The sequence below is a fragment of the Aquila chrysaetos genome, chromosome 7 (assembly GCF_900496995.4).
Source record: "Aquila chrysaetos chrysaetos chromosome 7, bAquChr1.4, whole genome shotgun sequence".
Classification (NCBI taxonomy): Eukaryota; Metazoa; Chordata; class Aves; order Accipitriformes; family Accipitridae; genus Aquila; species Aquila chrysaetos.
In genome coordinates, this window is record NC_044010.1 from 30,275,918 (window position 1) to 30,290,094 (window position 14,177).

At 47.7% G+C, this 14,177-nt stretch overlaps 1 protein-coding gene across 2 annotated transcripts in view; it reads left to right on the forward strand.

Moving 5' to 3' along the window:
• The first annotated feature begins 971 nt into the window (after positions 1 to 971).
• Positions 972 to 14,177, forward strand: part of HUNK (hormonally up-regulated Neu-associated kinase) — a 59,360-nt gene continuing 46,154 nt past the window's right edge. For both annotated transcript variants that reach the window (XM_030020747.2, XM_030020748.2), the window contains exon 1: positions 972 to 1,422. In XM_030020747.2, the coding sequence (XP_029876607.1) occupies positions 1,162 to 1,422 (261 nt within the window). In that variant the 5' untranslated portion in view covers positions 972 to 1,161. The remainder of the gene's footprint in view (positions 1,423 to 14,177) is intronic.

Consider the following 14,177-nt stretch of genomic DNA (forward strand, 5'->3'; position numbering starts at 1 on the left):
AGCGCGAGCTGAAGGTTGCTAGCATCACTGACCATCGGAAGCTCAAAGCAGGGTAGCTCTGCCAGCTCTGTCTCATCCCCCGTCCCCGCTCTCCCTCTCCCTCCTGTTTGCCAGTGCAGCCTCCAGCTAGGTGGAGGGGGGCTGGGCAGTGAAAACGGCAATAAACCCGTTTCTTCTCCCTCTCCGCGAGGTGGGGAAGATCGGTAGGGAAATGACAGTCCCTTGGACGCAGCCTGCGGCAGATGGCTGCCCGGGTCGCCTCGTTTCTCCCGGTCCACCAAGCCCCGGAGAGCGTTTGGGGGATGCAGGCTGCGGGGAGAGGGGGGGTGCTCGGCCAGGACCCCCGCGCCGCAAAAGAGGAGGAGGAGGAGGAGGAGGCGGGCGCCGCAGGCAGAGGAGCGCAGAGGGCCGGGAGGCGTAAGATGGAGAAGCGGGTGGTGAACGAGGCGGGGAGCGGGACCGGAGCCCGCCGGAGCAGCAGCGATCGCGTCGCGGTAGCGCGTTTCCCCGCCACTGGAGTGAGGAGGGCTCAGGCGCGCTCGGGAAGGAAGGTGGGGAAAAGCGGCACAAAAGATGCTCTCGGGCGGCAATAAAGCAGAGCCACACGCAGACAGAGTCACGGCGCAGCCCGGCAGCCGGGTCCCCTGGTGCAACCCCAGAGAGGGGTGCGCTGCCACCCCCGGTTTGGGGTGCCGGGGCGAGGGGAGGAGGGGCCAGCCGGATTTGAAAACACCCAGGCTGCCGGGTTTGGATCGCATCTGCTGCCGCCGCGTGCGAGCGGATTAAATTACCGCAAATTCAAACTGAATGAGCCCTTTCCCCTCCCTCCGCCGGTCCCTCCCTCCCCCGGTTCCCTCCTCCCCGCTCGGCGCGGCAGCCTCATGCCTGCAGCCGCTGCCGGCGCGGGGCAGAGCAGCGGCGGGCGGGAGGAGGAGGAGGAGGGGAGGCGCCGGATCCAATGAGGGGCGGCAGCCCGGGGCACCGCGCCGCCGGCTCGCCCCAGCCCCGGCCCCCCGCCAGCCCCGCTCCGCCCCCCGGCCCCTCCGCCCCAGCCTAGCCGGCGGCGCTCTCCCCCGAGCAACTTTCCTGCCCGCCCGGTGACCGCCCCGCGGGCTGGGGGCAGGCGGCGCGGCAGGGGCAGCGGCAGCGGCAGGGCCGGGCATGCCGGCGGCGGCGGGCGACGGGCTCCTGAGCGAGCCGCCGGCGGTGGCGGGCAGCGGCGGCGGCGGGGAGGCGCGGAAGGCGGCGGCGGGCGCGGAGGGCAGTTTCCTGGCCGCCTGGCTGAGCGCGGCGGCGCCGCGGGAGCGGCTCCGCGACTTCCAGCACACCAAGCGGGTCGGCAACTACCTGATCGGCAGGAAGCTGGGAGAGGGCTCCTTCGCCAAGGTCCGGGAGGGGCTGCATGTGCTCACCGGAGAGAAGGTACCGCGCCCGGGCCGGGGCCGCCGGGCGCCCCTCGGGGGGGCGGGGGGCGGCTGGGGAGGTCGGCGGTGTGTGAGATGAGCGTGCTGGGTCTCTGCCGGCCGGGAGGATGAGCCCCCGGAGGAGACCCCCCCCCCCCCCCCCGCGGGGGGCGCCGAGCCGGGGGGGCGCGGGGCTCCCTCCCAACTTCCCCGCGGCGCTGCCGCACGCTGCGGGCGTGGAAACGGCGCTTCTCCCTCGCGTACTGAGATTTCCGTGGCTGTAATGTTGCTTTCCTCTTGAAATACTTCGGTTGCCTCGACCTGTCTTTTTTTTTTTCTTCTATTTGTTTGCTTATTTTTTGGTCAGAAATGTGTTTTTAATGGTGAGACTTGTATTGCGGATGACCAGTCACCACTGTGTGCCGTCTAGTCGTGACATTTCGCGCGTAGGTACATACAGGTACTTCTTGCTTATCAAAGTGATGGGAGATGCTGCGTGTGCCTGCAGGAGGGGGTACAGTTCAGCGATTAGAAGTTGATATCGCGGCATGGCAAAAGATGCGAGATGCACCCTGGATGTTTTGGGTTTTTTCCTAGGGTGCTGGGAAGAAAAGTCCGTGGAGGGTCTCTGCTTTTTGTTTATTATCCAGAACCCTTCAGTGGAGGCTTTTAGCCATCAATCAGGATATGTCACAACCTTATAAAGACTTGTAGGGGCTTGGCTGGGCGGTAAAAAGAGCAAGGAGAAGCCTGCTAGGGCCCCCCGATGAAGAGTTGTTGGAGCTATCTGACTTCTGCCTCTGTTTTATCAGATGCTTAACAGAGGGCTACCCAAAGCAGGATGCCTTATTGTTACTGAGAGCTCCTTGGACCAGTGGGGCTAAGCAGAGTGTAATTTCCTCCAGCTCCAGCAGCACTGTAAGTGTGCTGCTGTTAAGATTGCATCTTGGTAGCTTGCATTCCTGCACTCTCGGATATATTTTTTTTTTCTTTTCTTTTCATTCCAGTAAATTTGTCACGGAGTGAAATTTAATATAGGGCTCTGAATTTCATCATGAGAAAAATGATAAGGTTAGTGATTGTTATCATATAGGAATGCAAAAAAAAAAATTTTTGCTCTCTTCTGTTACCAAGCATGTGCTTCTCCTTGGTAACAGATACATCCAATGATCCTCCAGTTGATAAAAAGGCACATGCACACACACGTCCTTCCCACCTCCACCTTTTTGGATTGCTACATTTATCGCAGTCTGTTAAGAGGGGAAAAAATAAAAAGATACACCACACGCCCCTCTGTCTCAGCTCCCAGGCCTGCTGCTTCCCCCCCCCCATGTTTTGAATAACTCGCATTGTGACAAAGTGACAAGCAGAAACTCTAGGAGAATCACACTTCCTTCCTGCTGAGCCGCTGTGTCTGCCTTTGTGGACAGGCATGATGATCTCTGAGCTCTGGCTGATCTGATCTTGTACCACGGGATCAAAGGAAGCTCTTGCTTTCAACTTCAGCGGGTGAAAGATCAGTTGCATAGTTTCAAATTGACTAATCAAAGGTCCATCTTCCCAGAAAATCCACCTATTTAATTCCAGGTATTTATGGATAAGCCATTTGAGTTAATGGATAGGAGATAAGAGTAATTAATTATTTGCTTCAGGTGAGGTCCTATCTCAGTGAGGTTCCTCCCTCTAACCGGAGGGGTGAATGCTTTCCATCCCACGCGTGACCCCACGGGAGAATTTCACCCCGCGTAGAGAGCTGATGGACACTCAGCTCTTCTGGGCATATTCCTCTTCTGAGTTTTTGCATGGCCTCCAGCCAAAGGCAGCTGAAACGTGCCCAAACTGGCTCTGCCTCACAGCTGCTGGCAGCTCTGCCTACATGGAGCCCACCACGGGTGACTGAGCTCTGCCTGTGATATGAGGAAGAGAAGAAAAACATCTGCTTACCCAGACTCCTTTCTTTTGGATTGCAAGGCTGTGTCGGAGAGGAGGCTGAGGCTGGCAAGGGTGGGAATGGGATCGGGAGTGAAAGCGCGAGGCCACGTGAGAGTGGGGACCAGCGGCAGCAAGTCATGGGAGGAGTTTCTGTGGGACGAGGACATTTTACATAAGAAATGGTTTATCCCCATGGCAAAGTACTTCTGCAAAAGCATTCTGATACATGAAGGGCCAGATCCATTGATTAAGCTATATTTGTGCCTTCTGAGAAATCTCGGTGAACAGCGGACCAGGTGCTGGAGAGTTAGGTACGACAGTGCCACATCTGGGCCTGGGTGACACTGACGCTCAGACCTCACAGACCTCCTTCTCTAGACATCAGACAGCCAAAGTCAGGCTGGAGTTAATGGAGCTGTCTGAGACATGGCATCAGTAGCCGCACGTGGCAGTTACCTTCTGTCGTCTCTCCCTACCCACCTCCATCCCTAAACTTGCCTTGTCTCAGGGGAAAATCCCCCCAAGAGCAACACCATGCTTCTCTAGAGGCTGGAAGAGAAGATAGCTCTGTAAGGGCCTGATGCTGTCCCTCCGTCCGTGGCGTGAGCCAGGAGTTGGACGTGTATAGTCTTCCAGTCCGCTCGCTTGCAGAAGAAAAGTTAATCTGCAGCAGTGTACACTTAATACGCTCACAAGTAGAGTTCAGTGAAACAAAATGTGGAAACAAAGCTGTCTCCTGTGGACAGCTCACTGGATCAGTGTAATTGCTGCATTTTTCTAAGCTGAAGTTTTATGAGCCTATTATTCCAGGATTAGTGCCTGCATGTCAATTATTTTTTTTTTGCTTTCAAAATACATCTGATTTTTGTCTTGTAAAGCTGTTGTTGAGCAAGGGCATTGCCTAAATTTCAATAAAATTGCCATGATAGTGTAAAGTAGAAGTCTTGCTACTAATGTCTGGTAGCTGTTTTGGCAGAGCCCGGGCCCTTATGGTCACTGAAACATCTAACTTCAGTAAGGGGGGACCAAACAGGTTTTGATTTGCAGCAGACTTCAGCAACTCCAGAGGAGTTAATGCGCATTATTGTTTCAGAAAATTGTGTGTTTAGAAATGAAATCTGTGGATTAACGAGTCCCCAGCTAGGCTCAGATCCATTGCACTGACACAATGCATTGTACAGAATCAAGGCAATACGGAATGGATGCCAAAAATCTGCCATTACCTCACCCTGAAATTGCTAGAAGCTAAAGAGGTCTTCAAGAGAGCATGAGATGTTATATATTGTGGGCCAAACTCTAGTTACTTTACCAGCTGCTTCGAGGACAGCTTGATAGACAATGCCTTTTGAGTGACCTGTGTGGGACAGGAATCAGCAGCCCCTACCAGCACCTAAGCACGAGAGGGTGAGCTAAGGTGAGATTTTTAAATCTTCCCTGTGAACGTCTTTAGCATTGGACTTTAAATCAAATCTTTTATGGTACTTCTTGCGGTTTATGTTGCCATAATGTCAGGCATGTTATTATTTTCTGGGCTTGAAAAATGTTTGGTAGTGCCTGATGCAATTAAGTGTATTTTAGCTGAGCGCAGGAGAATGTCAAACAGATTATTCTTTCCATTGCTGTTGAATAAAATTATCGCAGCCTATAATCTGACATTTTTGGGTAAAAGGCTGATTTGTCAGATCAGCTCAGGCAGTCTTTATTGCTAATCCTAAGGAAACATAGTTCCTCTATGAAGAGCAAGCCAATTTAGCTTTAAATTGTGGCTCTGAAACCCTGCTGAGTTAGCTGTATTCAGCTAACTTTGCAAGCCTGTGCACAATATACTCTTGGATTGTTTCAAGCCTTCTGCTTGGGGCTCTGAAGGGTCAATTGCTGGGCAACAGGAATCAGGCAAAGGCAGATATTGCAAGATAATGATTTTTTGCATTTTTAGACAGCTGAGATTACGTTGCCATCACTGTGTTGAGGGTGGTATGAGGCTCTGTTAATAGACCTAACAGACTGTGTTATCTGCTGTGGACCCCGATGAAGTGTCCGAATGACTCCATATAGCGTTGCGGAGTGACAATGTATTGACAATATATTGAGCCAAAGTTCTTATAAACAAACTTGAACTGGGGTTACATTTACCTACTTTTAGGTATAACCTTTAGCACTACAAAAAAGTCATTGAGGCAAATTGAATCATTTGATTTCTCATCCACCAAAAGATTTGTTTATCTTTTCCTTTAGCGCTATTGTTAAGCTCAAAAAAGGTACATTTTTAGTTGCAGTTAGTCAAGTGGCTTTCTGCAACAGTGGGAAGCAGCGGCTAAAAATATAATTTACCAGTTTCTTCTATGGAGGCAAAGCAATTAATATTAAAAGTGGCCTTTTCACAGAAGAGTTCGTGTTCAGGATGTATTTCTGTATTAAAGAGGTAAAAAAAATAAGAGGAGAGATGTATTTGGGCACCCTGGAGGTGCTGGGGTGGGTAGGTGGGCAGAGCAGCCTCCCTGCAGAGAGCTGGAAATGCGTCTTTTGCTCTGGCAGGCCCTCCTCGAAGGAGTGAAGTGTTTCCAAAGGGCACCTGCACGGCTGTCGCCTGCTAGGGGCACATTGCACTGCGTGTATTATGCAAAATTATACACTGGCATAGCAGGCGTGTTTCTGTGCGAACTTCATGCCCTGCCTTCGCCTTCTGAAGCGCTTTTTGATGAGCACAGGGGAACGGTGCAGCTCCCAGCCTTTTCGGTAGGTGTGGAGCGACTTGGGGCTGGGGCTGCCTGCCACGGAGTCTGTGTGAGATGCAGGTCGTGCAAGTTATGTGACTGCTCTACACCAGCTGAGGCAGCCGTCTCCTAAAATGCTTCCTGTGACTAGGCACCGGCTGTCAGTTTAAGCAGCGTTTATGTGAGAGTATAGAGAAGTCCATATGCGGTGGCATCAGTCCCTGGCCCTGCGCCCCACCTTTCCCATTGCAAGCCCCCTCCTACTGCAGACCCCTCTGTCCTCTTCTTGGGTAGGACAGAGGAGGCAGCTCTCATCTGAGCCTGTCAGGACCTCTTATCTGAAGCAAAGGCTGGAGTGCCTCATTTCACACAATTTCTGTCTGTTTAAGAGAATATAGGCAGGTGGATGCAGATAAATATGGACAAAAGTGGTTCCAGTAGACAACAGCAGGTGCTATGATGCCATATACACTTTCACATGTCACAGTATTAATTTTGTCTTGAGTAAATTCACCTTTCCCCTGTGTCTTCCACCATAGACTCCAGGGAATGGAGTGGGAATGGTGGCCAAAGGCCTTTGGGTGTGTTGGCAGGTGAGATCTTGCCCTGTTAATGCCCTTGGTAACCGTGTCTCCCCCTGCGACATCGCTGCTCTTCATTGGGGAAACCAACACTGGTGGAGGCTTCCTATTGAGGGCTTCTGTGCCAGGACTTGCCATTGTCAATCTTGTCCGCATTTCAAGATCCAGGGTCGTCCAAGTAGTAGTACTGGCTTTTAAAACCTGGGAAATTTGCTATATGCTCACATATAGTTCTAGGATCTTTACCTTTGTCTAATTTCTGAGGTTTGGGGGTCATGACTGTGTCTGTGTGGGTCACTTTCACTTGCAAAACCATCTTGCCAACTAAATAGGCCAGGAAGTTACTTCATTGCAAACAGAAGTTGAGTTTTTAAGGTGGTCACTGGTCTTTCAGTTCAATCCTTCCCTTTTTTGTCCCCCAAATATCATGAGATTGTAGGTAAAACTGTGAAACTTGGAATGTTTTCATTGATTTCAGTGGCTCAGAGAGTAAAGCCACAGGATCTTAATTTGAAACTTGATCTGTTATTTTATGTTCGTCCTCCAGTGGTACTTGTATATCAGTTTCCTAGATGTGTTTGTTCTTTCGCTGTAAGTATTTAATTAGTAGTTCTCTTCTTACCTGTTTCTCTACATATTTTTAAATTTTTTCTCTATCCAAAAAAAGCTTGTTTTCAAAAGTGCTTACTGCAAATCTGCACAGTGGCTTTCTCCTAGGATGCTGTTCACTTTTATTAACAGCTGCCACCTGTTGTACCTGGATGATACGCTGTTCTTAATTATATGCACCAAGGGAATGAAATGAGGGTGTTTCTGCAGCCTGATTTTTTACATTTCCTTGCTTCTAAGTGTTTGTTTTCACAGCATTGACACTATTCTTTCTACAGAGGTTTGTGTGTATGTGTGCAGATGCATAATTTGTATTGAAGCTACTAAACATACGGTTTTGTTAACAGACGATACTTCAGAAAATTATTTGAAGGACAGTGTCATGGTTGCAATGGCATCAGTGAGGACTTGGCTGGAAGTAGGACCAGAAGATAGGTTGCTGTGTCAGCATAGCATTCCCTGATACGTGTTACGGAGCATGCAAGAATTTGAGCATAAGGCAGAATAAATGCCAAACTGCTGATGTGCACCTACCTGCTCAGTTTGCTATATGATTACCTGCTAACAGTTTGTTCATCTGGAGAACAACCAGTTGCATCAGGCACTTGTTATAAAGCCACGCTCTTCCCTCTAACCCTTTTCTATGTTGCATACTTGGCATAAGTGGGAATAGGCTTTTAATAGCCTGTTCATTAATGCAGTCTGTCTTCCAGGAAGATTGCTTTAATATTTTTCAGCTGTAGCTTGCAACTTGTTCTGCAATGAGCTGAATTCATGCACATGTGGCAGTTGCTTATCCTCTTGAGATAATCTGCTTTCAAGTTTACATTCAGCAGTTTTAGGGACGTCACTAACAGTGCATGTCAGCAATGTGCTGCTTTTCGTATAGACTGTTATACTTTTAGTGGCATATGCAGGATTGAGGGAAGCCGAGTGTTTAGGTTGAATTGACACCAGGTGTAGATCTTATGCGATGCTCACATCTGGATCCTTGTATTTGTTCTTCGAAGCTTTGTATTTTTAACATTTAATGATGCGTAAAGCTGTGTGCCTGTTTTTGTAGGCATGTGTTACCTGTAAATGTCTTGGTAATTAAAACACGTCTTGCTTTCTACATCTTGCAGTTTGCCGTATCTCCTTTTATACCAGTGAGCTGGAGAATGCTACCGTAGCTTGATATATTTCAGCGGATGTGACACATTAGGCATCTTTGCCCTCATGAGTTATTTGTTTGCCTGCAGTCGGGAAAATGGAGATTATTAATGAGCAGCACTTACTCTTCACAAGGATATAACCCCAGAAGGAAAGCAGTCATGAGATGGTACGACAAATCTTCTGGCAACTGAATTGTAACAGTCTGTCTAAAACCTAAGCTGTTGTGTTGTATGAACAATAATATAAACTGAACTGAACAATAATATAAAATTAGCTGAGAGTTTACATGCTGACTACACTACTCTTCAAGGTTATGGAGAAGCATCTAAAACTGTCCAAAGTTGGGTTGATTGGGTAGATACCGGCCAGAAGAATTAGGTGGATTGCTGTGTTGGTGCTCACCTAGCAGCATGGGATACAACCAAACCAAATCAAACCAGTACTGGCTAGATTCAGACCATCTTGAGTACTCTTCTGCTTGCCACGTAGCCACACTTTGCATTACTTCAGCCCCAGATTGGCTTAGCTGTTATTTTCAGATAAGCTGAAGAACGAAAAACCTGAACCTTTTGATTCTGTGGCTCTGTGAAACTTCTTCTGCTGTGCTTCTCTGATGGGTTGTCTGGTGGCTGATCTCCTGGAAGGTACGAATCTAGCAGTGCCAATGTCATGACGGAGGTCGTGCTGATGAAGAGAACTGGGTAGGTTTTTCCAGTAAGCTTTACTGGAGTAAGAGAGAAGCCACCATCACAAGCACAGCTCTGGGGTCCATCCCACGCTCGGACAGAGGTACCTGTTTCGAAGCTGATAAGGTGAATCCCTACAAAACCTGTGTGTTGATCTCCACTTAGGATCGGTGCTTGCGGGGAGCAGGATCAAACCTCATCCTCATGGAAAGAGCCTGGGAGGAGTTACTGTGGTCCCCCAGGGAGACCAGTTGCAAAAAATGAACAGAAAGCTGGTGCTGCCCTGACCAAAGTTTCCTTTTCTGTCAATGCTTTGCTCCGCTATTGCACTGCTGCTGAGCTCTAGGTTCAGCACCTTTAATGCTAGGCCCACCAGGGCTCTTCTCAGTTGCAGTGCAAGATCAGTGCTACTAGTGCTATGAGAAAAACCATTGCAACAAAGAGAACTAAAAAAAGATAAGTTATATATAATAAAGTTCCTTTGCTCTCTGCCTGTTGTGGAAGATTGTCATGGAAACATTTTTTTTAAGAGAATAAATTTCTTTTCTGTGAATAATGTCCATAGAGCTAAGGGAGAGAACATATTATTTATATATAAAAACTTTATTGGAGACACCATTTTCTTGGCTCCCAACAATTGTAAATGTTTTATCTGCTGTGTTTTAAATCACTACAAAGGAGGGTATTACCTGGGCCTCAAAAGCAGTGGCTCCTGGGTTTTTGTTTGGTTTGTTTTTTTTTTTCTTCCTTAAAGCCATAAAGCTATATTGGTATTAAAGTGCTTTAAGTCAGTCTTCCGTAAGTCCAGTTATACATTTGATCACTAAAATGTGAAACAGGGACTGTTTAATCTGAAACACGTTACGAGTCCATGATCAGGAAAATGGGAAATGGCATGAGCCACCAGGTTTCTCCTGCAGGGATTGGCGTTGAAGGAACGTCATTTGGTATTGCTCCTCTCCTTTTGCTTCCCCACATGTAACCCGAGATCTTCATCCATCTCACTGTGGCAGGAGTTTTCAGCATTAGGAAGGCAAGTTATGGTTTATCAGAAACAGCTGGATTGGGCGCGCTTTGCTTGTGACCCGAGGCATCAGCTGTGCCTTGCCGTGCCTCAGCTCTGGTGGCTGCTGCTTGTCCTGACAGGCTCTTCAGGCCGGGCCTGGGCGGAGAGGACCTCTGTTTCGCAGCAGTTGTCAGGCTGGCCTCCTCCGTGAGGGGCTGTGAGTAGCCATCGACTTCCGTCAATGTGAAATAAGGACCTTGCTGGTCTGAATGGGTTTTCCATCTGCCGCAGTGACTGCACGTCAGGCTTCCCGTGCGCTTGTATGACAGGCCCTGAAAAATGTCTTTTCCACTAGCTCGTCATACCTTGAGCTCAAAGAGTCTTCACGTTAAATGCTGGGTGGTGTTTCAGCATGTCAGTCTTACCTTATGAATGGGAGTCAGAAAGCCCTTTTCTGAAAAACAGCTAATGTTTGGAAAGTGATACTTGATGAATATTTTACCTGTCAATGGCAAGGCACACCTAGCTGTCCCAGGCGTTCAGAGACACGCTTTCTCCTTGCAGGGGATGTCTCCGGCCCAGAGGCCGGTTTTGACAAGCTTGTAAGGATTTCTTTTGGAACCTCTTTAGTGCATCCTCATGTATTTCCGTCTCTGGCTTTATGCCACCACTAGCTCCATCAGTCCCTGTGTAATCTCTCTTGACTTGTGTAGATATCTTTAGAGGCCAGGGAGGTAAAAATGTGCTCCTCTCCCTTGGGGGGTGCAGTTATGACTACCCCGTTAATTAGTTGACTAGGAGAGCAGTGAAAGGTCGCTGGAACTGGTTTCCTTCTGCCAGAGGGGAGATAGATCCCCTCCGTGACCTGCTCAAGACAAGCCATGCGTTCCTTCCCATGGATGGGGCTGTGCTGTAGCCACACAGGTTCCTGCTTCCCAGGCTGTGCTCTGACGCTGTGGCATCCGTGTGTTGTACAAATTCTGCTGCTTTGGACATATAGCACCAAGGAAAAATGTAATTCGTGGGGGTTTCTGTTCAGAGCGGCTGGGCAGGGGCAGAATTATGGCATCCTCCTTGCCTCAAAACCATCTCCTGCTGGTCCCTGTGCTCTGAAGGCCTGGCCATTTCAGGTGGAAGAGTTACTAGCAGGTAGGAGTATGTCTGTCTGTCAGTCGTTTGAAAGGGGAGTGAAGCAGAAGATGAGAGGGAACGGGCCAGCTGGCTTTATGGAAACAGTGGTGCAGAAGCATGTCCAGGAGAGGATGGCTATAGTTGCCTGTGAAGTATGGCTTGAAGTTACCCATAAATATGATGTGAAGTAAAAAGCACGTTGAAGAGAAATATGGCCGAGAGCGGCTCTCCTCCAGTGAAGGTGAGCTGCTCTGTGGAAACGGACCACATCAGACAAGGCATTAGTCGTGTGTTAAGTCAGTAATTGCCTCCACTCTGTTTCCTTCCTTCCTGACTGAAGTAAGAAGAAAAGGGAAGAAGAGCTGCAAAAATATGGAGGATGCCGTACCATGTGGAAGGGCACTAAGGTAGAACGTGAGGAAGCCCTGAGGAGTCTGTGCGCACAGCTGTGTAATATTGACAGTCTTAAAACCTTCGTGTGGTCTGCCTTTGCTCTTAGCATAGTGGGAGTAACCCCGTAGTATGCCCTTACAAACACCAGTGCCTCAACACATCAAAACCCTGTCTCCCCATGGAAACACTAATTTGACTGTGCCGATACAGTCAGCAGCAGAGCTGTGGGTGAGTTGGGCTGTCTGCAGCAGCAGCAGCAATATTTGTACGACTCCTCGTGACACATCATGTCTTCTGCGCTGGGGAGCTCCAGCAAGGATGTCAGAGAGAGCTTGCAAAATTTACATCCCTTGATGTGACTGCTGACGGCTCCCAGAGCGTCTTGCCTAGATCAACCCCCATCTTCTGTGTCGCGCCTTGTCCCCCGCCACTCTCTGCAGGGACTAGAGACTCTTCGCATATGTACAGGCACTGAAGCCCAAAGGGATCACAGCAGTCATACAGCCTGACTATAGAAGACAAGCCCCAGTATTCTTTTCAGGAGTATCTGTATCAATGTTTTGTTGAGCTATTGCATACTTTTAAGAGAGGGGGGGGAAAATTCAAGATCTACATTCATGTCTGTAAGATAAGATGTTTCTATCAGTACTTCACCGCACCTAAAAAAACATGGGTTGTGTTTATAGCCTGAGTTTGCCCAATTTACCTTTTGGGAAGTTAATTTTTATTTTATTAGATTTAAGAGCTTTCTATTCTCAGAAATCTTTTCCTCGTGTAGGTACTTGCAGAAAATCATCAAGTCAGTGCTTAACATTCTCCTAATTAAATATTTTGAGCTTCAGTCAGTTACTACAATAAACAGTTCTTGGACCTCAGACTGTTCCTGAGGCGCTTTTCAGAACTCTTTCCAAATTTTTAATCATTTTAATCATCATTTTTTAATTACTGGCACCAGAACTGGATATAGTAATCTAATAATAGTCTCCAGTGCCTTGGACAGGTGTAATTAATACTTTTCTTATTTTAACAAATACATGCTGCTTATGCTTTTAGGGATTATATTTAAGTTGGCTGTGGCATCAAGGGGGCTTATTTTCATTCGCTTATCTAAAGTACTCCTGAATCCTTTTCTGCACTGCTTGATACTGTTGTCTTTGGGTTGTAGGTAATGGTAAGATTTTCTTTTCATCCCCTGGCAATTTGATTCTTTCTGTTCAAGCTACCTTGAATCTGAAATATATGAGTGAGCATACTTGGAACTACTTTCTTATTTAGAAGAGTTTATATTTCTTCAGGGGCTGATTTCAAGCTTTCCTAACTGTATCTGGTCTGCCAACAGAGAGAGTGGCCTCCTGCCTACTGAGACATTTATCCTGTACTCGTCTCTACAGCAGCTGGTTTTATGTATTGCTAAGCTCAAAACTCTTGGCTTATGCTGCCAGAGACTCAGAAGAGCAGAGAATACTTTGACAGAAGTGACTCCTCTCTACCTCTTTTGATTGCTGATTTTACTAATGTCAGAGCAAATACAGAAGAAAAACTATATTCAGCTGTCCTACAAAGAGCAGATACAAAAAGTATCGAAGGCCAAACATCACCACTCAAGTATGAAGCAAAGAGATGATACTGCTTGTTTAACGTAAAACCTCAATGCATCTCTAATTGTATAGCTACTGAGCAGCCTTTTCACAGTGCATATATGTGCACATGCATGCACATGTTTAACTCGACCTCTGTCCCCCCTGTTGCATTTGTAGCAAGCAGACAGGGCAAATACAAAAGGTATCCGATGGCCATCACTGAATGGTTGTCCTTTTCTATCCTTGATAAATGGGACAGGCCTTATTCTTGTGGAAGAGTCTGCCTTTACAGATTGCTGTGGGTTTGGACGATTGCTGGCTTCCTTGGAGTGAATGGCTAAGCTGTAAGCAGAATGATTAACAAGTGATTACCTTCTTGTGATACTTTCAGAAACGCTCTGTGGTTTTCTTTGAAAGCAGTTTTTGAAAAGTGAATAGATGCTAACATTTGTTAGGGAACTGGGAAGCCAAGCAGGATAGCCGAAGGGAGTCCCACCAAAAATGCCACACTTGGGAGCCTCTTCAGACAGGTTTTCTGAATTGGGTGGTATGGGCTGCAAGGTAATTTGCCAAATGCCTAACATCAAGCATGTTACCTTTCTTACAGTTTCATTGTGTTTAGTTCCATGGCGGAAGGTGAGTTTGTGTTTGTGTGATGGTGTCTAGACTCATCTGTGTCTGACAGTCCTAACGGAAAAGCTGTGATTTCTGTCTGTCCTGAGTGGGACATGTGTGGTCCTTCCTGAAGGTGTGCAGTTTATTGATTTCTGGTATGCATTTGCTTGGATAATCCTTTTCTTTAATGCTTTATTTCTTAAGATACTGGAACTTGCTATATAAAAAAATTATTCCTTTGCTGTACTGTAAAATTTGCTAAGCTGTAACCGCTAAAAGAAAGAATAAACTCTACCCAATGAATGAAGTAGGCATTTTCTAATCCTTGAATTCAGTTGTGAAAAGCTGGTTGGTTGCCCAAAGTGACATACC